This window comes from Saccoglossus kowalevskii, chromosome 10 (assembly GCF_978046115.1).
Source record: "Saccoglossus kowalevskii chromosome 10, keSacKowa6.1, whole genome shotgun sequence".
Classification (NCBI taxonomy): domain Eukaryota; kingdom Metazoa; phylum Hemichordata; class Enteropneusta; family Harrimaniidae; genus Saccoglossus; species Saccoglossus kowalevskii.
The window spans coordinates 17,133,623-17,158,859 of record NC_140650.1 but is presented as its reverse complement, the minus strand read 5'-3'; the positions used below and the strand labels follow the sequence as shown (position 1 = coordinate 17,158,859).

General features: G+C 36.6%; 2 protein-coding genes and 1 pseudogene across 2 annotated transcripts; 1 reads left to right on the top strand and 2 right to left on the bottom strand.

Moving 5' to 3' along the window:
• The first annotated feature begins 12,233 nt into the window (after nucleotides 1-12,233).
• Nucleotides 12,234-13,094, top strand: LOC102808544 (zinc finger X-chromosomal protein-like). Its single transcript, XM_006812460.1, has one exon. It carries the CDS (start codon nucleotides 12,234-12,236, stop codon nucleotides 13,092-13,094), a length of 861 nt encoding a protein of 286 aa, XP_006812523.1.
• Nucleotides 13,095-14,854: 1,760 nt separating this feature from the next.
• On the bottom strand, nucleotides 14,855-17,639 carry LOC144363530 (uncharacterized). Its single transcript, XM_085504730.1, has 4 exons — nucleotides 16,981-17,639; nucleotides 16,145-16,447; nucleotides 15,645-15,765; nucleotides 14,855-15,031 (listed from the first exon to the last, which is right to left on the bottom strand). The coding sequence occupies exons 1-4, from the start codon at nucleotides 17,622-17,624 to the stop codon at nucleotides 14,855-14,857; spliced, it is 1,245 nt and encodes a 414-aa protein (XP_085360856.1). The 5' UTR covers nucleotides 17,625-17,639.
• Nucleotides 17,640-17,742: 103 nt separating this feature from the next.
• Nucleotides 17,743-22,783, bottom strand: LOC146737909 (uncharacterized; annotated as a pseudogene).
• Between the last annotated feature and the right edge of the window lie 2,454 nt (nucleotides 22,784-25,237).

The window sequence follows — 25,237 nt, the reverse complement described above, 5'->3', positions numbered from 1 at the left end:
TCACCCGTATAATTGCCATCTGTTTCAAAGATCACGGGATGACGCAGAATTAGACGACGATACATGGTTTTGTAATACTCCACAAGGGGTAAATTAGGGGAGATAATGAAGATAATTTTGAAAGCTGCAGACTTGTCCCCACCACTGTATTATAACGATGGCATGCACAGTCGGTCGGAGTTGAGACAAGGCATATCATGTACGTGTCCAGTCACTAAAACGAGGAGAGCATTCGATCTTACACCAACAAACATACCTCAGGACAATGACAAAACTTGTCAGAGGTACTGTCACCATTTATATACGGTTATTTTTAGAGCCACTTTGCGAGTTCTGCGAGTCGCCAAAAGTCAAATTAAGGCATTCTTCGAGTCGAGTTGGGCTACTTTGCGAGTTTTCTTGCGCGTCGTAAAAAATCGACTGAAGGCATACTTCGAGTCAAGTCAAGCCACTTTTTTACACGTGTTACTGTAACTGGCAGACAGGAGAATCAAGATACTTCGTAAGGGGCGATATCATATTCAAATACTTGGTTCAAACCAAAGACATTAGAAAACATAGTTGAACTCTGGTGACCTTGCCCTTTGTTATATAATATAATTCCCTTTACCATAGTTTATTTCAATATGAATATGCATTGTCATAATTAATTTTGAATACAAACAAGTTTTGGGGTTGAACCAACAGTGGGGAATCAGTCTACCGAATGTCCTTAAAAGATGTAAATATGTTACAAAAACATTGGTGCCTTATTTGTTTAATTATTTTAAGGGACATAATTTTATAGCTTTATTCAAAGTAATTCAGATATTTTAGTATAAAAACAAATGTCTCATTGCAAAAAAAGTGCTGCATTTAGATGTGAATAGATTCATAAAACATGCAAGATAACAGAACATTTTAGCTGGCTTTGGTACTTGTATTTTGTACAGGTGTCTGTCAAAAATTAATGATTCACTGTGACATATATGAACTGCCTCATTGTGTGACTACTGTATTATATGAAAAGTAAAAAAAACAGCCTTTATGAATAGCTATCGTGTTGCAAGCTCTACTTTGTATGCAAATCAACTTAAATAGTTAGTTGGTGTCCAGTGGAGGGAGAAGTCAACAGTACTGTTGCCTCCTGAGAATCTACATCTTCAAACACTGCAATCTTTGAAATGCGTTTTTAAACTAGTATTATAAAAAGTCTATCATTCTGTTCTAATAGCTGAAAGATATTCCTGTGAGTTTTCATTTGTCGAATGAACTGTTTGTCAAATACAGAATACATATATTTTAGAATAATTTTCTTTTTAAAATGTGGATGAAATGTTTTGCTTTTAATGTATTTTTATGTATTGTTTTTGATTTGATAACTTTGAACTAAACAGATTTTCTATTAGCTTCAGATCTTGATCAAAGTTAGGCACCCATCTCATAGGAGTGCTTATATTGATTTTCTGACATCTTGTTTTCTGTAAAGATTTTATTGGTAGGTTTGCAAATGTGTGTCAGACTGTGCAATCTCTCCATAAGTTGGTTTTGAAACCCAGTATGGGATTCTGAAATACATTACCAAGGATATTATTACAAGATAAATCATTTGCTTCATTGAACACATACAACAATGCATATTTCCACTGAGATCAGTGACCTTTGATGTGTATTACCAGTGATCAGTCAAGTAGAAACAGTCAAAATATTTTATCAGATTTTCTCAATTTTTGCATGATATTTTCATACAGGACATCTGTTGTTCAAACTCAGGGAAGATTTTATACTGATGAATAAGGTGACCAAGTTTGATAAAGTTTGGAATAGAATTAGTAAAGTTATTATGCACACAATAACAATTATTAACGACGACGATGACGACGACAACAACAACGACAACGCCGGACAATTTTTTTCCCTTAATATACCTTTCCCTTCCATCTTTGATGGTACGGGCAAGGTAAAAATATACTGCAGTATACGCTGTTTTCTAATGTTTTTGATCAAACCTAAGTGAACCCAATTTGCTCGGATCTTCATTTTACAGTGCGCCCTGCCTAAAAAAACACTCTTACAAATATCAGTGAAAAGAGTGCTGAAGGAGTACTGTTCTGAATTAATTGTTTTGTTCTGATACACCGTTACGCTTGAGTCGCAATTGAACGGAGCCTCCGGGGACGTGAATCGAGACTTTTTATTGGGCTAGATAATTGATATCTATCACTGCCAGTATCTGAAGACGAACTTTTGTTTACCCCAAGTTGCACTTCAGACTACGCAACGCAACGGCGTCCAAGCCGTTAACAACTGTTTAGCGTTAGTGTTTAGCAATTGTTTTAGGAGTGAGGCATCCGAAAACACATATTAGAGTACTAGACTATTTGCAGTTTTTTTATTATTCAAGTGCCGGTGAAGTATCAAAACAAATTAAATGGGCTCGCGCTGAAAAAAAGAACTTCTGTAAACGTTTATTTAAAGCAAGATTTATTCAACTGTAGAAGAGACTTCTTATGAAAACTAACCCTGACCTTTGGAAATACCTTATTCATAGTGCCATTTACCGAGGATCGCCGCCCATGGCGACACATTGCACGTAGCCCATCGCGAGCGCTGCATCCTGAGTAATAAGTAGGAATTCCGAATGAGGTAACCAAGATGGCGGCGCAGAGTGCATGATTTTCTGCGGTGTTTAAAAACAGCACCTCGTTGCCTACTTCGATGCCCTTTCTGAAAATAGTCGTTTGTTTTTATTTTATAATTAACCGGGGATTCAAAATGTATGCAATTTAGTCACCAAAAAGTCATATATCCAGCTGACAATGTTACGGCGGTCGTAGCATTACCGTCGACTTAAGTTTTGACACAGTCGATCACTGGATAGAGGAGTCCTACTAATTAACGCACGGGCACGTTTTTGTGTAAGAAACATGATAATTAAAAGGGATTTCCCGATTTCTCCAGAGCATAATTCACTGTAACCATACGCAGCACAAAAACTATGAGGGTTCCAGGAAAACAAGATGGTACATAAAAAAACTAGGTGTATATCAATCCATTAATTTATGCAAGACTATTGTTATCTGCACCAGCTCCAAACCGCATGCAAATTTAATGCATTGTCTGTTGTCGCAACTCGCCATGGCTATGTAAATATTTCCCATTATCGTTACATCCAGCTCCGAACTAAAATAAATGACAACATCTTTTTCAGAATTACACAATTTACTATATTTATTTAAAAAAAATTGGTTTGGCTGAACTAAATTCTGGACAGTGTTCTTTTTCTTTTAACAACCTCCTTTGTTGTAGAGCTGAATATTTGTCGCCGCGTCAACTCTGGACGAAGCAAATATATACGTACACTATACTGTGCACGAGATTCCACAAACTCTGTACTTACGACAAGAGACATACACGGATTTCATTACACGTGTACAGCCATGTATGTAATGGCAATGTCCTATTTTTGAACGCGAACCAACACTAGTGAACAAAATGGACTCGACTCGCCGAAATTCCGGGTTGTGGATCAGAAAAAGTGCAGATAACTGCTGAAATTCACGACTCAGTTTCAAATTTTAAGCATAAACGAACATTATACAGTACAAGGATTGCTACCGCTAACCCATGCATTAATTAGATGGATATAGGGACCCTGATAGAGGGACTGTGGTTTTGAGATTCCCTCGCAGAAAACAATGTTGTCATTGTCGATTTATTATTTTCATCGTATTGTGATAACCCGCAGTCTCACAGACTTTACATATTGAAAAAATGTTTTCTCTGATTTTAAGGGATTGGTCAGTTACTTCGGTCTAGGGGGGTCGGTGGATCAGTAGGGGTTATATGTTTTTATTTTGCGAATAGGGGGGTCACCCTGTTTTTAATATCATGAATAGGGGGTCACCATGTTTTACAGAATTCACACACGCGCTTATGCATATATTTTTAAAAAAATATTTCAGAACAAAATATAAAAAATTTAATCGTACAAATATGTTCTTAATAATAACTATTACCTATCTTGCCTATAAATTTGATAATGCAAAAAATGTTATAGGCTAAATATTTTGAGGTTGAAGTTGCCGAATAACTAACAGATTATGCAATGCGGCTAGAACCCCAATTATACAGTTAAGTTTTAAACACATCCCAAGTCCATGTGCTGCTTATATTAGATTATTTTATTTAAAGTCTGAAGTCACCATGGTGATATTTTCAATGCACATATAATACATTTTGTAATCATGTCAGAGCCGAAACTGTTAATGTTTCTTTGTTTTTCAGGGAAGGTCAGCACGTTTTAAAATATAATGTTGGGATGGGTCACCCACTTTTTTTATTTGATAGGGGTGGGTCAATAGAGATTTACAGCTTGCAAAATGGAATCTGTCGACCCCCCTAGGCCGAAGTGACTGACAAATCCCTTATGAACAGACAAGTTTACTAAACTGACTGTACTTGTTGCAGACAAAATGTACCAGTTAGCGCACCGTACCACCGTTGACTCGTAGGAAAACTCGCAAAGAGGCTTGACTCAATTCGCAGAATCCCTTCATTCGACTTTTGGCGACTCGTAGGAAAAACCCGCCCCTAGAGATATCCACACAGTAAAAGTTCAGAAAGGTCATCTCTTGTTATGCTATTTTTTGTGTATACGCTATTATATTCACTGTGGCTCCGTTTCGTTTTCACGCGGTTTGTATTTAATTTGAATTTGTGAGCATTCAGTGTACAACTACATACTGTTTTTATAAATATTCATGTTCAAGGGCCATAATCACAATCTTATAGTAGATGCGGGTAAACGTTGCTTTACTTGTTTTATCGAATTATTAATATACTGGTATATTATAATTGCAATAAATTCCACTCGATATTGCATAATTCTCCCTTATATGTTGTAACTTGTAAAAATTACCTGAACAGGAAACACGAGGATTTGCATATGTCTACGAAAGTGACGTTGGTTTGTCCACGGGGAAAGGTCAGCCTTGAGTAGAGAAAACTAACTTTATTTACAGCATAAGGGCGACTCGGTTCGTAATATGTAACTCAGAAACCTAACAATTATGAGTTCAATAAATCAGCAGACAAATAAATTGTTGATGTGAAGAAAACGAGCCGGGCGGGGTGAAATTTTATATATCAGAAGAACACGGTACGAGTCAGTACGAGTTAAAATTTAAAGCCTGTCTGCACAAAATATGAATATAAATATACATTTCATTGTTTTAAAGGCTGTGTGTGTCCTGTCAACAGCCCCACACGAACTTTTTTCCAGAGCAAAGAGACCATGCCCTGTTTTTAAATGGTGTGTGCTGCAACAGACCTAGGCCTGTTATTACACAATGCATGTGCGAGTCGTGGACGTTTCGGAATGTATTGTGATTGCTCTCTTAAATTGTACATAATAAATTGTAGCAAGGGAGAGCTATTACTCCACAGTCGCATAAAGATTAATGTATGCGTATTGAAGATATAATTTATCTGGCTCTAAAGTCAGATCCACTGGAAGCTTAAGGTATTTAAATTGTAGGGTTTATTTGCTTTGACCAAATAAAAAACGAAAATTGTTAGATTGAATAATTCGTGTTATTCATCTGGTGTATATGTCACTAACACTTATATGTAACCAGAGGTGTATAATGTATGAGCTTCATTCACATAAGTTTGGCAATACAAGTCGTGGATAAATAAGACTAAAATGATAGGCGTCGTTCTGTACAGTCATGCACGTATTAGTATAACCATTGGATAGTAAAATATCAGTAAAATAATCGCACCGGGGCATAAACTCTATTTACTCATGCTCATCCATATGTTTGCATGGACTCGGAAAATGAAATATTTATGATTTCAATAAACCACACCCAACAGTACACTTAAAGTATAGTTGTTATTATTTTCCCGTTTTTATTCTTCACGTACTTCTGAGCAAAACCAGAAAAAGGCGGTAATATGTCAGGTCACGACATCTGTATTTATATAGACTAATGTAGCCCACTGTTGTTTGCTTGGCTTCATCTTATCTAAATGTTTGTTCAGCACGAGATCACGTCGTTGAGTAGATAGGGGTTGGATGATATATAAGGTGGAGTACGAGTTACAATTTAAAATCTGCCGACACAAAATATAAATAAGGAGATCATGCCCTATTTTGAAATGGTATGTGCTATTATAATAGATCTAGACCTGTTATTACAGGTGCAAGTCGTGAACATTTCGGAATGTATTGTGCTTGCTCTCATAAATTGTACATAATAAATTGTGGCAAGCGAAAGCTATCACTCGATCAATATTAGTTTGACATCGAAATTGGTGTCAAAATACTTGCAGCATTAGACGTCGTTTTTGTGCATGCACATTAATATGTATAATCAGTGAACCGCGTCAGTTTTTATTACACGCCTTCATGTTCACACAAATTGAAATTATGGCTTTGAATATGAACATCAAGGATAACTTTACAATTCATTAAAAAGTATATTGTCAGTTGCCACTTGACCGTTCTGACCGCGTTGCTATGTACTGAATGTTTGTTTATGACAACGGCGCTCTCAAATCTCTGGCAAATGATTTTTGCTCGATTTCAAACACCACTATATTTAAATGTACACACCATTTTTGTGCGTGCTTTTTATACACGATTTGTTTTTATGTAAGCTAAGTTTGTGTGTTGTTGACTAAACTTAAAGTATAGTTTCTAATGGTCGTATTTCATATTCAGACTACGGCTATGATTTAAGCAAACCTCGGATATTTGTATATCGATTAGACCCAATTGTTATTATGCATGCGAGGAAACATCGGTTAGATTGGGACAATATACGCCTAAACGTGAATGAAAATCTCCAGTCCTTTTAACTATGATTACTCAGTACAGTAGATGGGAGACCTCAATTCTACGGTATTATAACAATACTAAAGCAAATTCAGAATCTGCACATTGCAGAATAACAGGAAGTAGTAGCCCTATTCCAAAATTACGTTGGGGTAAATATTTTGAAAAGGTATGTGCTCTAATAGATCTGGTATTGTTAATGCAAAATACATGTGTGCGAGTCGTAGACGTTTCGGAATTTATTGTGATTGCTCTCATAAATTGTACATAATGAATTGTGGCACGCGAAAACTATTACTCAACATGGCTTTAACAACAAAAATGGTGTCAAACTTCTTGTTGCATCAGGTGTCGTTCTTCGCATACACGTCTTAGTATAATCTTTGATTCGTAAATAAACCGTGTAAATAAACCAGGTATACAGAAATTCTACTACGATAAAACAATACCAAAGCAAATTCAGAATCTGCAGACTGCAAAATAAAAGAAAGTAGTAGCCCTATTCTAAAATCGTATGTGCTATAACAGACCTATTAAAAATAAATGTAAACATATTTAAGATCTAACTAATCTAGCTCTAAGGTAAATTAGCCGGAAGATATTTGAGTTGTAGCCTTTCTGTCCAAATACAAACGCAAATGAATATATTCCATATTTTTTTTCATCCACCTGGTGTATATTTTGCTGACACTTATAAATAATCAGGTGTAAAGGTGTAAGAAGTATAATCTACGTTCACATTTGACATTAAACGTCGTACCTAAGACCTAAAGTGACAGGCATCGTTTTATGCTTGAGCGTATTAGTATAATCATTAGATAATAACATATTGCATAACCAATTACGACGTACTACAAAGCACAATACCAGCAAAATGTGTTCAAGAAATCCCAAATGTGTACGCAATATTTACCTCCGTTACACGACATTGCATGAGCATTGTATCAGAGCCCAACAACAATTCCATATACACATGTTTCGAACAGAGTTTGGATCTAATATACCGTCGAAGTTGAACTCCCATAGGACTGATACTCACGATATTGCCCGACCGTAGGAACTGTTTCAGCTCCTCTGACATATTGGCCAAGCTTCAAACCACGTTCGACCACAACGGTATCAACACACAAGAGATCTTTTGTTGATTTGTCACAGAAGCATTTGGTGTCTGAATTTAATTTTACTAAATAACATGTCTACCAAGCAAATATTTACGTCACCAAAGATATGAATATTGTCCTTGCATTGGAATGTAATAAGAAACCTGAACACAAATTATAACCATAACAAAATTATTTGCAATGTACCAGTATTTTGCTAAAATCAGACTCGAAGTGAGCAGATACATTACAATTTTATGTGATACTCTTTTTATGTGAAACATATTTATCATGACTTACCCTCCATTCTCGGCAGAAACCTCTCTAGGAAAAGTGGTGGACAAGGTGACGAGTATAATGCAGATGTGTAACTGTACTCGGACGAATATAGCCCACTGTTGATTGTCTGGCTTCATCTTACCAATGTGACCTGTCTGTAAGTCCGGTACAAGATCACATCATTTGCACGCTGGGGGTCATTTTTTTATATCTCAAAAGATTTTAAGTACGAGTTAAAGCTAAAAACAAAATATGAATATACATATATTTAAAAGAAAGTCTCATAATTTTAAAGCCATTGCATTGAGACATGCCAACGGCCTCGCACTAATTTTGTTTTTGTGCTAATGAGACCATGCCCTATTTTGAAATGGTATGTGCTATAACAGACCTAGACTTGTTTGCGAAGTCGAGAACAGGTGAAAGCTATTATAATAAATCAACCGTCGTATAAAAACAATGTGTGCATATTTAAAATGTAATTAATCTAGCTCTAAAGCCAAATCCTCTGGAAGGTATTCAAGTATTCGGCTTTATTTGCTTTGGACAAATAAAAAAGCAAATTCACAGAATGAATAAATCGTCTTTTACCGGTGTACATTTCACTCACACATACATACATTGTATGAGCTCTATTCACCTAAGTTTGACAATACAAGTTGTGGCTAAGACTGAAGTTGATCGGAGTTGTTCTGTATATGCACGAAATTGTATACTCATTGGATAGTGAAATAACAGTAAAATAATCGCAGTATTGTAAAGATTTACAATATAAATATGCGGTGTATTCTGTGATTCAGTTAGGCGTATCTTGACCGGACCGTTGCCACTTGTAGGAACCACGATGCTACGTGCTAGAAAACGCTTGTTTAACATGACGGCGCTCTCAAACACCGGCAAATGATTTACAACGCATCGGCGCAAAAGCTCATATTCTATCGGTAATATATACTTTTCGGCCCTTTAATCATGCTCATTTATAAGTTTGCATGAACCCGGAAAGTGAAATAATTCCGAGTTCAGTAAACCACACTAACCACTAAAACAAGTACACTTAAAATATAGTTGCTATTATTTTCACATTTTTCAACTTCATGTAATCCTGAGCAAAACTTGTCTTTAAGCCCCAGAAAATGGCGGTGATATGTCATGTCACGCCATCTATATTTATAAATATAGACTAACGTAGCCCACTGTTGTTTGTTCGGCTTCGTGTTACCAATGGCAACACCATTCTGTTTGTCCGGCACGAGATCACATCACTGAATAGGTAGGGGTGTGGTGAGATATCTCAGTAGATTCTGAGTACGAGTAACAATTTAATACCTGCCTGCACAACATATTAACATAAGTGTACATTTTATAGAAAGTCTCAAACTTTTAGAGGCATAATGCGAGTCATGTCAACAGCCTGCAACAAATTTGTAAGGAGGCCATGTCCCATTTTGAAATGGTATGTACTATAACATACCTGGTCCTGTTATTACATCAATCAACGTTTTGGAATGTGTTGTGATTGTTCGACTCGTAGGAAAAGTGCCTCTAGTGATACACGTATACAAATGGGCTGGCTAAAGCTAAATAACCTAATTGCGTTCATGCATGGGAAGAAACAGCGTGTACCTCGAGCTAGTGTACGTGCAAACTTGTTAAGAATATAATAATTTTCAGTCTTTTTAACTATGATTGCTTATCACAGTATCCAGGAATGTATACATATTAGTTGTACGGTAATAAAATAATATCAAAGCAAATTCAGAATGTGCAGATTGCAGATTAACAGGAAGTAATACAGAGTCTCATTGTCAGTCCACTTTTCTTTCTAGAGAGCAATGTCCATGTTTAAAATGGCATACCAAAATGAATAGACCATGACCCACTAATAGTCTGTGATGTAATGTGCCCTATCTGGATCGATTTTGCTTCAGTCACGACCCACACTGTTTACAGTGTCATGGTTTATGGGGTCGATCAATAGATGTGCTCTATTATGCATGGTTGAATTTAAGTAGTGAATGTTGAATTACATAGGATTTATACCGGTGACATTCTCACTTTGTCAGTAATAGTCATTGATGCCACTTGTTTTTGAAATAGTTGCTGTTAGTAAATCCTGAAAAACTCTTGATTTAGATGTTTTGGCTATTTTAGAAATGAAACATGTCTTATAATAGTTTGTTAAAATTATTGTTTTAAATTACTGTTATGATATGATATGACATGTAAAAATACTGAAAATTATATTATGATATTACATTAAAACTCCGGGGTTCTGAGATGGGGGTGGCATGAACAATCTTTTAAAAATGGTTGAATTGTTTTCTTTTTTTATACCTCGCATTTTTGTTGGATTGAAGACATAAAAATAAATTCAGTGTTTATATTACAGGAAAGTTCAAGTAGGTAATTGTTTGTTATAGAAGTTTGTAAAACGTTTCAAAAATATTTAGCCTAATAAATAAACACATTGTCTCAATATAAGTACAGATGCGCTATGAAAGGATGCAACACCACCTTCCAAGATAGCACTAATGTTTGCAGCATATTCACCCTCACCAGGGGTACCAATGAAAGTGTAGCTTTTTAATGAAAATCACAGCTTTGACACCGTGCAGCATAGCTTGGTCAGGAAAAGCTTAGCTGCAGGAATGAAATCCGCTAGTTTTGACATCGAGAACTCAAGCTTTGAACATATTTTGATGTTGAGGGCGTACACAACATGGCTGCCTCCAAAAGCAGTGTTAGCGCCGGTAAGTATTTTACTCGTTTTCTCAACAAAATCACCAAGTTATGCTGTGTAATATGCCGCGATCAGTGAGGTTCAGGTTCAATTTCATTTCTAGAAAGTTTCAGCCACCATTTTACGAAACTTGCAGAGAAATCGAAATTCCAATTTTCGAAGCGAACAAGCTAGCAGGACCACAGGCGATCGGAACGTTTCTTGGCTAATAAAAATGACCTAAAGTGGGATCGGAATAGTTAGTCAGTCGCCGGTAAATTCCCCTACTACTCATATAATAACACAAGGTAGGAAAGCGTTGACACCATGACATCGAAACCGTCTACGGGATATTTTGAAGCAGAGGCTCGTGCATGCGCAAGCTCCACCCATGCGCAGTTCCAAACATTTACGCATGCTCGGGCCTCTGCTTCAAAATATCCGCGTAGACGGGTTGATTCATATTGCTCTGGTGTTTCGATTTTCACAGGATTTAACCCATTTTAGTTCGAATAAAGGAAATGTAAGTCGATCGATAGTTTCTACCGATATCATGCTTGAGTTGTGTGAAGCGGATCGAAATATAATTTGGAAAATCGTGTTATTTTCGGGAAGTTTCGATGTCATGGTGTCAACGCTTTCCTACCTTGTGTTATTATATGAGTAGTAGGGAAATTTACCGGCGACTGACTAACTATGCCGATCCCACTTTAGGTCATTTTATATTATCCAGGAAACGTTCCGAGCGCCTGTGAGCAGGACGTCCTATTCTTATACATGTACTGTTGTAAATGGCCGTTGTTCATGTATCTGGTATACAGTCCGTCACCGAGCATCAGGAAATCAGCCAATCAGTTGCCGATCCCCCATCCCCACCCCCAAAATTTTAATACATGGGATTTGAAAATCATTCTCATGAAATTTTCAACTTGACTCATCCCCTGGTGCAGGAAAAAAATCCCAAAACATGAGGACCAGAGTATTTCATCCACGATAGCCTCAACAGGGGAATTGTACCTTTACCAGAATATTTTGGGACATTAAACCAGTTCATGTGTTCTATCTCATGTCCAAGGTGTGACTGACCTCATTTCACCATCTGCTCGTCAAATTGCTCGGGGTGCCAACATGTCAACGGGGGGGGGGGGGGGGTGAGTACAATAGGCTGGGGATACTAAATGGGGTTATTGCCCCACCCCCGGACCAAATTTCACTTTGTTTGTCTGGCTGTATTGCTCAGGAGATTACATTAATTGCTGCATTGATAAATTCTCTGGATACAATTATAATACTATAACTAGTGCCTAAAATTATGATTGATGGTTTTCTGTATGTTCCCATGGTTTTAGGAGCTTTGCAGTTACTGGAGAGTATTGAAGCTGGTGGGCTGACATTAAAAAGTTCTGAAACAGAAGTAGCGACTGATTCAGACCCAGAGAATGTGGCGACTGGTGAAGTTGCGAATGATGCAGCAGTTGCAACTGGGACGGATACTGAAAGGGTATACCAAGGAAATGAATCAAATGCTGACCAGGCTTTGTCAAAGAAACCCCCTGAATATATCTGCAAGGTATGTGACAGGGTTTATAAGTCAAAGACTGGACTGAGGAAACACTCCAGGAGTCATACTGGGCAATATCCTTACAAGTGTCATTGTGGCAAAAGTTTTTCCGAGAGAAGGAAACTTATTGAACATGGCTGTAGCCACACAAACAAGGGTATAAAGACATGCAACATTTGTGGTTTTCAACCAAAGACATTTTTGGGCATGAAATGGCATGAATCCTCACACATGCATGAAGTTCATGTATGTGATCAGTGCTCAAAGCATTTCAACTCAAAGTTGTCCCTTAAGCAACACAAAAAGGGCTGTCATGAGGCCAACTACACATGCACTTGTGGAAAGATGTTTGGATTTAAATATGTATACACCGCTCACTTAAAGACCCATTCAGATGAGAAACAATTTCAGTGTACACTGTGTAACTATAAAACTTCACGCAAAGGTGACTTAAAGAGTCATCAGCTTTTCAAACATAGTGATTCAGCACCTTTTTTGTGTTCTGTGTGCGGTAAAGGTTTTAAAAGAAGAAATTTATTAGAAAAACATGAATCTCGAAAATATCCTTGTTGTAATCCAGCTGACACTGCACATGTATGGGATGACAACTAAGCGATGGGTGCAAATTATGTTATGCTGCCATTTCAAATGCATATCAATGTTTTCTTTTGTACTGGAAATAGAGTTAACAAAATCTATGTTCTTAGGCCATACAAACAACTTAGTTTGATGTCATTTTGAAATTGTCAATCAAGGAGGGAAGTTGCATTACAAAACAAATTACAAATTCCAAAACATACAAATAAGGTCCAATCCAATTTGTTCACCAAAATGTTATTTACCTGTTATAGAGTAGAAGAATATGAAGTTATCAAAGTTGTTACATTCATGAAAATAACAGACTTTCCTTCAGCTCTACAAACTTCATGACACCATGTTGGGTTCATTTTGGAAACTGATACCAATGACAAAACATACAAGCTAATTATCATAGCATTTTAGTGTTGTTATTCCAAAATTATTCATAAAGGTGAACTTCACAAAATAATAGTGGGTTTGTATGGCCTTTTTGTTTCTGTAGTCACATACAGTGCATAAATACTGAAATGGACATTAGCTGTAACTTTTAGCAAATTTGTTAGTATTTTCAGTTCAATGTATTAGCCACAGTTTGTTCTACTTTTGCACAGCATGCTAGAATATACAATCTTCTACTTGGTAACATATTCTGTATATGTGTACTAACAAATGTTATTGCCGACAAATGAATTCCATTCAACACTTGAAATAAATTGTCAACAATAACAATTCTGGTTTATCTTGTATAGGCTGTGGTTGATAAGCATAATAGGAACAGGGAGTAGAACAAGAAACCACAGCTGATACACAAAACAAAACTATTGAAAAACTTTCCAAAAGTTACAGCTAATAAGCTTTAAAAATCAGCTTACCAAACGTAAAACAAATATTCATTGAAATACTTTATTTTAATATATTTTTGTTAAACTTAAATTTCCTGCCATTTTTAAAACCTTCAAATATTACAATGAAAATAAAGAATACCATTACAGAGATATGTGGATAGATGACTAATTATGTTCTCAGTCTGTCATCTCAAAAGCTTGAGAAAAGTAACATGTCATCCATACAATATTGTAACAGTGTACAAACATTGAAATAAAAGCTTTAAGGCCAAGAAAAAATAAGTTTGTTTCTCCTCCCCACACTTGTCAATTCCGACCTGCTGTGTCAACCGTTTTTTTCCCATCTCATTGACTCATCAAAAGTGAAGAAAACAAATAAATAGAAGCCCACCAAAAGGAGTGACAATAATGCAGTGCACATGGTAGAAAATTTGAGTAACTGTAGGAATGGGCAGTGTACATTTCTGAATGACACGTGTTGTGTGTAGAGGATCCGTTATGCTTATTTGCACACAAGTGATGGCAGAGTAAAACTGCAGAACTTTTGATATACAAGAATCCCACCCAGAAGCACTGCTTTGAATTTATCTCTGTGTACATTCTGTTTGCATTTTGTTTTTGGCTGAAGAATAACAAAAATGAAAAAAAGTCTAATTGCTGTGTCAATTTTGCAAGATGTCTAGAATGAGAAACAAACTTCTTTATTTTCTTGGCCTAAGATATTGCAAGTTATCATCGATATCACTTGTGCTTGAAAAATGTACCTACTTTTATCAGGTTAAGTAGTCCTATAAAGTTCATTGTTATTTACAGTTTATGAACATTGTGTACTGTTTTCATATATTTTAATAAATTTTCATTTTTCCTGTTAAAATAATTCAGCATTTTAATTGCATTATTTTTCTGAACAGACATGCTGACATCAACAGTTGACTGAGAATTTGCACTTCACAAATTTGTTTTTGCACTCTTTCCCAGTCTCACAAGTCCACTGAGCCTTCCTTCATTAACTTTATGGAATCCTTTGACTCCAGTGACCCCCTTGCCTGGTTCATGTGACTTTGTGAGTCCCTGTAATCTGTGTCTGGCCGTGCGTCGTCTATCTGGCTTGTCGAATGGGTGATCCTAGAAAATAAACACTTTAATAAATACTTTAAAACATTCTTTCCACAAAGTATTGAAGCACATTTTGTATAAACTTTGAAATTCTAGTAGCTATCACAGTCAAACATTAAACACATCCCTGTCCCTTTTCATAGTTTGAACACTGGAATAGTAAAATGTAGTACAAATGTACTGAAATGCATGCAAAGTTGGCATAGAATCGAAAAAATCACAACATGGAAACAGAGCATTGAGTAAACACAGAGCTTGACAGAATTTATCCACCAGGGTCAGGGACATAGTGTGGCATGTTACAATTAATTCAAGAACAATCTACTCCCAAGTTCCCACACCCAGGCATGTTTCTAGAGCACAAGTCCAGACACATGCAAGCTCATTTAAAAATTAGAAAAGGAGAAGGGACTGGGTTACAATAGATATACAGAAAGTTTAAAGATGACATGAGGCTTGACCAAACTACAGATGACAAGTCACTATCTGTACAATTCTGTACTGGGGTTTCCTCAGTATGACACAAGCCCATTGCACCGAAGTACATCAAAAGCATGAACAATACCTTTATTAGCAATACAGCATGCCCTTGAGATGGGCTTTCAATTAACTGGTGCGTTACCTTAAGTTTTATCTCTGAAATGTAAGTTGGTGGATCCATCGGCTGAGAACTTGGAGAAGATGCAATCTTTAGCTCCTGATGGGGATAAATAGAAGCTGATGACAATCTTATTGGAAAACCTCTGAAATGGAAAATGTAAGCAAATATTATATGTGACATGGTATCAAACTGTACTGCTATTTAAGTAAATACAACATGCACATGTCAAGGTAGAGTCAACAGACATAATACGCTGTTATCTTGGTTAAAAATATGAAGTCTTACTTGGTATAATATTAACATTTCATTGCTTGTACAAATTGCATATCACATTTGTGACAGTATCAGTGTAATACAAAAATTCGTTAAACATTTTTTTCTCAATTAAAGATAGTCTAATAATAGTAGCTCATAATAAATAAAATATTAGGTATTTCTTTGCAAGTGAAAATCGAATCTGCAAGTTGTTCATTTAAAGACAACTTTTGTTTTGTTAGTGGAAAGATATGCATTACATGTACCTGCGAAGATCGTAACGTACAACCATTTCTCCACATATTTTAGCAAAATTGGTCTCCAAGTCGACGCAGATGGGGGCACCATTTCTTGAACTTGAAAGTGAAGCCAGACTTCCAAACAGACTTTCACACAGCTGACTACTTATAGCACGTTGATTGTATGTCCGCCTTTTAACAAGTCCACACAGTATCAGCTCAGCATCAATGCTGGCAATGGTAGATTCCCAGAGTGCTTTAGGATAGCCCTTCACAAACATTCCAGGAGGTGGAAAGCAATTCATATCAACCATAGGCAGCAGAGTTTCCCTGTATGTACAAGTAAACAAAAAATAAAAACATACAAAACATGTGAACAAACAATAATAATAATTTATTGTACAGAGACCACTACACAATCTTGTATCAGCAGTCTGTACATTACAGTAAAAGATAAAAATACTAAAAAAATATAACTCCTCGATGAGTGTAAATAAAACCAATAAAATTAATCAAGCTAAAAAGGAAAAACCAAAATCTCACTTAAAATAAAAAAAAGTATAATATTAAAATACAGATTATAAAAATGTCTGAATTAGCATTAGCATAAACATAGAATACATATCTTGGATTCTTCTGAAGAAGAATGAAATTCGTGATTATCTGAAGCTAGGGTGGCAAACTACTCCACAATGATGGGACAGAAACGCTAAACGCTCTCTCATCATGTGTTTTAGAAAGTTGTTTTCTATGATCTTTAATAAATTGGCATTTAAACTAAATTTTTACTAAAACATCTGTAATCAGCGGATGACAAGAAATGATTTTTCTGACAAAAAACTACAAAATGTACATTTCTTTACACCAACCTCATTTTCATTTTGAATCTTTCAACTGCAGGGATTCCTGGTTCATCCATTGAGTGAAACCATTCACGAATAAGCTGGCACCACCTGGCAGAAGCATTGTACCCTTTAAGTTCCAATTGAGTCTGAACTTCCTCAGAAAAAGTGATGAGAGCAAAGTCAGTACTCTGCATATCCAAACTTTCTTCTAGCATGCCTAGTTTGAGAGGGGTGGTATTGTCAGCTGCTACTTCCAAGAAATGTTTCCTTTCAGCATCACCAATGTTCCTTTTACATAAAGCAGACCTATGCCGGGTTAACAAGTGATGGGGGTCAATTTTCCTAACAAGGAGTTCTTCTCTGTCTGTTGAATATTCTGGAATATAGAACCAATTTATTGGCATTCTTCCATCCAGTTCAGGAATTACCATATTGTGTTTGATCCTGGATTCATTTTTCCACTTTTCTACTCTTTCTGGAAATTTCCAATTGGCGTAAGAGACACAGAGAGCTTGCTTTGGGTACATTTTGCTGCACAGAATTCTTACACAAAGAATAGAAAGATTGGGTGGTGACTTGGAACCTGTTAGTATATTTATATCACCAGAAAGATTCAGGACATTCTTCATACTACTCACCAAACAATGTTTGCGACCTGCCATGATAACACTTTGGTCCTTGTGATCTTTCAAGTATTTCAGAATTACTTTTGGTTCTGGAATTGTCATCTTGCAAAGACTTTGACAGTTTTCTATTGTTTCAACATCTTTGCCATTCCATTTAAATATTGTTAACGTCAGTTTCATCCAACAAAGAACTGTTTTCTGTATCACTCTCCCTACTTTGTGAAGATGATAAATTGTCTGCACTTTGTATATCTGAAGCTAAATCATTGTTGTTCACATCACCCTCCACATCCTCTCGAACAGCTGCTTCACCTTGGTCATTTTCATTTTCTTTCTGTTCATATTCTTCTTGTTCGTTTGTCTCACTCCCTGTTTCCAAGTCATTTGTGTCTTCAAGTGAAATCACACACTCTGGAATTTCTCCAATTATCTGCTGAACATCTGTATGAGTACCAACCTCTCCTTCTGGTACATGTACTGGTAGTTGGTAGTCATCGCTTTGAGTTAACTTCAAATATGGCAAAGGCTGTCTGTGGAAGTTTACCACTTTGCAAAACTGTTATTTACTCCAGCTATTTTTTCAAAGACGGTCCCTAATATTTGCTATTTTATTAATACTCTTCATTTCAGAGACCATTTCGGTTTTTGTCTTGGAACAGACTTCCTTCCAAAACAACTTATGTAACTCTGGAATAGTTTGTGGGTTCCCATTGTTACTGGTCTGCAAAAGTGGTAGGTACTGTCCATCGAAACTCTGCACAGGGCAGTGAATACCTTTGCTGTGACAATAATTCAAGACATCTTCCAAAATACTTCTTACAACACTTGTTGGCAAGCTGTAACCCTTAAGGAAATAACAAATGGGTGTCCCGTGGGTTAGTGCTGATGACCACAATCTGTCAGTATTGCATGCTACAAATGCAATCACTTCTGTTGCTTTCTTCCTTGATAATAGGTAGTGTTTCTTACGATAACAGACCACTTCATCTAGAGTACCATTAAGTTTTAGCAGTAGTAGGTCTTGCATCTTTGGGGTTGAGCATGTTACAAGGTTATCATGCATCACATCCGTCGTGTATGGGTTTGGATTCTCTTCTGATATGGTCACAGTATTGTCTATATTAAAGCAACAAGCATGCACAGAGGACAATTCAGCAATAATGCTGCAATATTCACGGCTCTTTGTTTGGATGATCTTCCTGATTTCTTTTGCTGTGACAGAAAGCTTAGTGGGACACCTGGTTACACCATCTCCGAAAACATGGTTCAATTCCTGCTGAACAAGTGACCAGATTTCATCATCTTTCTCTACTCTGAATACTTTTGTTGTTTGCTCTGTCCAGACGCAAAACAGACACCACTGAATGCCAGGCTTGCACCTTATGTGTGCTTGTACTTGTAGGTAATAGCGTGGTGGTATGGAATTTGGCACTCTTCCACTTTTTGGGCACTTACACTCAACAGCTGCAATGTCATTATGGTTCAGGTTATTGTGAATGAATCCATCAGGCAATATGATCATATCAACATTTCCAACTCGTATTGGAAAGGCACCAACTTCAATAAGACAACATTCAGGATAAAATGCAGGTAAGACCTTGGATGCCAAAGTAGCCAATGAACACACTTCATGTTTTGAGCCCCAGTCCATTGCTTCCTGGACAGATGTATCAGGAGGTGGCCTTTCAAAACCAAGAACATCTTGCTGATAAAGTTTTCTTTGACCTTTCAATCCTGCACAGCCTACAGCATTGTACAGTGTGCTTGCAGTTACCCTTACTTGTTTACGTGCTTGAAACCATAGAGAAGATCTGTTTTATATATGGGAGTCCTTGGTCAATAACATATTCAGCAAACTTCTCGAGGGGTTCTTCACCACAACCCAAAAAGAGATCAATATCATGCAAGGCATGATATCTCCCACAGTGATCTATAGGGATAGTTGTCATTGTTGTCCATGTATTTCTATCAGAGAACAGTGCAGCACACATTTCAGCAATACTGTCTCGAAGCCTGTCACCAATGGCACTTGATTCTTTTAATTCCAGTATATTGGCCATCACTAAACTTATTGGATATTGAAATTTTGTTGATGTTTGGTCAACTGCTGCACGAGCTTTGAGCTTTTCTAACGCATAGTTCTTCTTTTCAAGAGCATCCCTTGTTTCAGCTTTCTTCTCTGATAGCATTGTCAGCAATGCCCGTAAAAGTTCCAAAACTACATTCGTATTTACTTGGTCAATAGTTGATTCTGTATCAGCAGACAACTTCTTGATGGTTCTACAGATTGTACTTCCTGTTGGTGTTGTTGTTTTTGAACTGCAGGTGGCAAACATCCAATTTCACTCTCTTTACCTAGAAGATTTATGTCTCCCTTGTCACCTTTAAGATCTGGAACCACCTTTTTCCCATCCAGGAAAATACAGATACTGGTATCTTCATGTGCAACAGCAAGTTTGTTGATAATATTGGTACAAATTCCTGGAGGAATACGTCTAGGCCACTCACCATTATAAGGATCAAATGATTTCAGAATATTTTCATCCGGAATTGCAAAAATGATATCTGCTTCCTCTCCAGAAAAAGCAGCCTTTTTCTCCTCTGTTGAGTAAAATTGATCCTGCATGTTTCCATCCAGATAGAAAGCGAAGTGGAGCCCCACCAAACTTATTGATAAATGTTTTCCAGAAAATCTTACTTTGGAAACTAAACCTCATCTCAGTAAGAGAAGATTAATTAAGAGCCTTCATTGTGTCTAAGAAAATATAGTAAGTTAAACTCCCTGGTTTAAATGAACCATTACTTATGGCGGATATAAGCTCAAGGACCAGATTGTCCCCATTCTTTTCATTGAATACATTCACACAAGATTTTATCAGGTCATCTACAGAGTCATCACTGTCAATACCACTTTCTGTTGAGTTTTCTTTGCAAAAGCCTTTGTTGCTGTAATCTTGAGAAAGGTGCACAATGTCATCCTCACCAGCAGTATTTCTTAAAGGTGGTGAACTCATGACAGTCATTTCTTCTGTGTCCTTACGCCTGGAGTTTACATCATTATGCAATGACATGTTATTTTTGCAATTTGAGAAGTTACACTTAGAAACGCCAATGCCACATTTATCACATATTTCACCCCCAGAGAAATGAGAATGAGTATGACTCAGATCATCATTATGCAATTGAATATTTTCACAATGTGAGAAGGTAAAGTTAGAAACACCACAGCCACACATTTCACCACCAGAGAGATGGGAATGTGTATGACTCAGATCATCATTATGTGATTGAATATTTTTACAATGTGAGAAGGTAAAGTTCGAAACACCACAGCCACACTTTTCACACATTTCACCACCAGAGAGATGGGAATGTGTATGACTCAGATCATCATTATGTGATTGAATATTTTTACAATGTGAGAAGGTAAAGTTAGAAACACCACAGCCACACTTTTCACACATTTCATCACCAGAGAGATGGGAATGTGTATGTGTAACATCTCTGATATTGTTTTCCTTAAAAGAGCCACAGATGTCACATAATTCATATGCAACTAGTATAGAATGATGACATATACTTCCAGATCCACATCCAATTCTGTTCACAGTTTCACATTGAGAACAAAGTATCCCATAAATGTTATCACCACAAGCCTGCAAAACATCTGGCTTCCTGATTCTTATCTGACATGATGTACAAATCAAACTGTGCTCAAGGTTGGCCTCTTCAGAATTTATCTCTATCCCACTAATATTTTCAAATGAAGTAGCATGTAACTCTCCACTGTTGATACATTTTCTTACATCATTAAATTTTACAGGTGTACTGCAGTATAATGGCATATCATGGACATCTGATAGTTCAGCCAGTTCTTGCTCTGAAAATTAACAAATAGTAAATATGTACCATATAATATGCTGATGGACAAAGTGTAGTATTTAAACTACTATATAGTGGGTGTTTATATATATATATATCTGTATTGTTTAAAACTTGATTAATTTGTTAATCACTGTTACTAATATTTTAATTAACCAACTGAATATAATAAATAATACATTGATATTAAAACTTAATATAAACTTAGGCCATGGTATATAGCAATACAAGAGGACAGAAACTGTTGGTTATGTCAGGTAGAGGGGCTAGTCCATACCTGTGCATTAAATACTTGGTCTCTTGATGAAACATAAACTACTAGTATCTATAAAACTATTAATGACAACAAAATCTACTTCAATATACTTACACCCTAATAACACTCTAATGTATAATGCTACAGCTTACCAAAATCATCATCCATTTTTTCTTTTTGCGTCTGTCCAGAGAAAGGAAAAGTTTTGATTTTCTTTATCTTGGCTGCTTGGCAAATTGCTCTGTAATAGATAGAGAATACATTTTACACTTCAGGCATTCTTTCTTGTCCTGAACCCAGGGATGTGGCAAATTTCATGACAATGATTTCAAAATCCCCAATTAAATTCAGAGGTGGGACCGGGGGGGGGGGTACTTCCACATTAAGTGTTAAGACATTTTTTTCTAGTTATATACCCACTTCAAAACACAAGTGTTTTCAGTGAAAAAAACACCCAGCTGACAACTTTCGCAACCAGCGAGTGCATTTTATTCAGCCTTTTCCAGTATTTGGCTTTGAATATAAGGACCTGTGTAAAAGTAAATAAATGCTACACACTTCTAAACCAAAACATTGATAAATGATTACTCACTTCTAAACAAAATAACGTGAAATAACACCCCAGTCGGGCGGGACATACCCGTAGTAGCCACCCCCTCCCCGATGTGGGATGAGTACATGAGTTGGCTGTATACAACAAAATGCGAGTGCATAAATGAAAGGAAGAGAAGCTAAATATTCATCTCATATGATGTTAACTTTTAAATCTTTGTGAGCTTTTACAAACTCTGGAAAACAGACATTGCCAACACTAGCCACCACGTCTTTACACTGTCATAACATCCATACACATGTATAAGAATAGGACGTCCTGCTAGCTTGTTCGCTTCGAAAATTGGAATTGCGATTTCTCTGCAAGTTTCGTAAAATGGTGGCTGAAACTTTCTAGAAATGAAATTGAACCTGAACCTCACTGATCGCGGCATAACTTGGTGATTTTGTTGAGAAAACGAGTAAAATACTTACCGTCGCTAACACTGCTTTTGGAGGCAGCCATGTTGTGTACGCCCTCAACATCAAAATATGTTCAAAGCTTGAGTTCTCGATGTCAAAACTAGCGGATTTCATTCCTGCAGCTAAGCTTTTCCTGACCAAGCTATGCTGCACGGTGTCAAAGCTGTGATTTTCATTAAAAAGCTACACTTTCATTGGTACCCCTGCTCACAGTAATTTGTTCTATTTGTGCAAAATAGGCGAAAATGAAGCAAAAATGGCACAGCATAAAAATTGGAGAAGATTCTGTTCAGTGATTTACTCAAACGAGCTCATGATTTATGGGAGCCAATCCTTCTAATTAACAAGAACTTAGATCGAACTCTGTGAATTATGTATTTCTCCTGATTGTTTTGTATGGTTGACTGAAACAGTTTGAGGATCAGAAACATGACATTATTTACACGTTTTTTGAGGATATAGTTTTGTATGTTACAAAAATACATTATATTTGTTAAAATATAAACAGTGTCTTTGTTTTTGTCTGGATGCACACAAATAGAATTGTGGATACGCTCTCACTTCTGAATAAACTGCATGTAAACAGCAACATTTGGAAATATTGTGAGCATTGAATCTCGACAGGAGCAGTATATATTTATATTTATGATGACAAACTAATAATACATATGCATCTAGACACTATACATGAAGTAATTAATTGTATTATATATTTGAAACTGCTATGTTTGCAGCCGAAATTGTAACTTGACCATGATGATTTTTTTTTATCTAAAAAAATGTACAACCAAATATTATCCACTTCCCCTATTTGATTTATGGGCAAATGTATCATGTTCTTTGAATAAATTCGGATTACACACTTAATTTTGTTGACACGTCTGAAACTCTAAGCTTTTGGCTTCTTACTTCTGATTTCTGAAAATTCAACTCTGCCGTACGGTATATTTCGTTTCGTCCACGTATTTCAAATAGTTTACGCCACGACATATATTCAGCTCTACAAAAAAGGAGGTTGTTACAGGAAAAAGTACACTGTTCATAATTCAGTTCTACTTAACCAAAGCAAGTTTTTTATAATAAATATGACATATCATACAGGGTGAACTTTTGTAATTCTGAAAAGATGTTGTCATTTGTTTTAGTTAAGGGAAAATATTGACATGGCCATGCCGAGTTGCGTCTAAAAACAATGCATTTGATTTGCATGCCGTTTTGAGCTGTTGCAGATAACAACAGGTCTTGAATAAATAAATTAATAACTTGAAGCCCTCGTAGTTTGTATGTGCTGTGTATTGTTACAGTAGATTATTTACTAGCTGATAACAGTAATCCCAAGATCAACTTGTATAGCTGCCCAGGCTTGCTTCCATGTAACACGGGCTACAGTATATTCTGTGTGGGCTACTATAGGGAACGAACTTGCTCTGGAGAAATTGAGAAATCCATTTGAATTATGTTTATTTCTCAAATGCGTGCCCGCGCATTGATTAGTAGTACCCCTCTATCACGGGACTGTGTCAAAACTAAAGTCGGCGGTAACGCTACGACTGCCGTAACATTGTCAGCTGACGACACTGCTGTGACTTTACGGGTATTTGCCGCTACTGTTGCGATATCTGACTTTTCGATGACAAAATGCACACATTCTAAATTAATTAAAAATAAAAATAAGCGATTATTTTCAGATAAAACATCATAGTAGGCAATAAGGTATTGTTTTTAAACACAGCGGAAAATCGTTTATTCTGCGCCGCCATCTTGGTTATCTCAATCGGAAATCCTACTTGTAACCCAGCGTGCATCGGTCGCGATGACGATACGTGTATTGTATCCTCTCATGGGCGGCGGTCCTCGGTACATGGCAATCTATGAATAAGGTATTTCCTGAGGTCACGGTTCGTTTTTATAGCGAGTCTTGTCTGCAGTTGAATAAATCCTATCTTGGATAAAAGTTCTTTCTTTCAGCACGAGTCCATTTAATTTGTTTGAATTGACAATTGAATAATAAGAACTGCAAATAGTCTAGTACTCTAGTATTTCGGCTTAGGCGCCCTTGTGTACATCTGAAGTGCAACTTCGTATCAACAACGTTCGTCATCTGATACTGATTAGTTGTGAATTAAAGTCTGGACTCGCGTCTCGCAGGCTGCGCTCAATTCTTGACTCAAGCGTAATAGTGTATCAAATTAAACAATTTATTCAGAAATAAAACGGCGCTGCATTTATTTACCCAGTTTACCATCATTTGTTATGCCAACGTTGCAGACTGTCTGTGGCATATTTCGTCAGCAAAGTTACAACTCTGTATGTCGACCATGTTTTAACAAAATTATGAAACTGCCAACTCGACAGATCATTCAAGAACTGTTGCACAATTTCCGTTGTTTGCCACTCCCTGTCCTCCTTGCAAAAAACTCTTTTTTAGCTAGTAATGCATCAATTGCATGGTTTTGGCGATCGGTGAGGCTTTTTATCATGAAAAACTGCGTGATCT

Excerpts from the sequence above, each read along its gene's own strand:
- LOC102808544 (XM_006812460.1), top strand. The coding sequence starts at position 12,234 with ATGATTGATGGTTTTCTGTATGTTCCCATGGTTTTAGGAGCTTTGCAG.
- LOC144363530 (XM_085504730.1), bottom strand. The coding sequence starts at position 17,624 with ATGGCAGGTCGCAAACATTGTTTGGTGAGTAGTATGAAGAATGTCCTG. Across the intron at positions 16,448-16,980 it reads AAAATGAAAATGAGGTTGGT|GGAAACTCTGCTGCCTATGG; the intron begins GTAAAGAAATGT and ends TTGTACATACAG. Across the intron at positions 15,032-15,644 it reads TTTCAGAGATAAAACTTAAG|GATCACCCATTCGACAAGCC; the intron begins GTAACGCACCAG and ends TTTATTTTCTAG.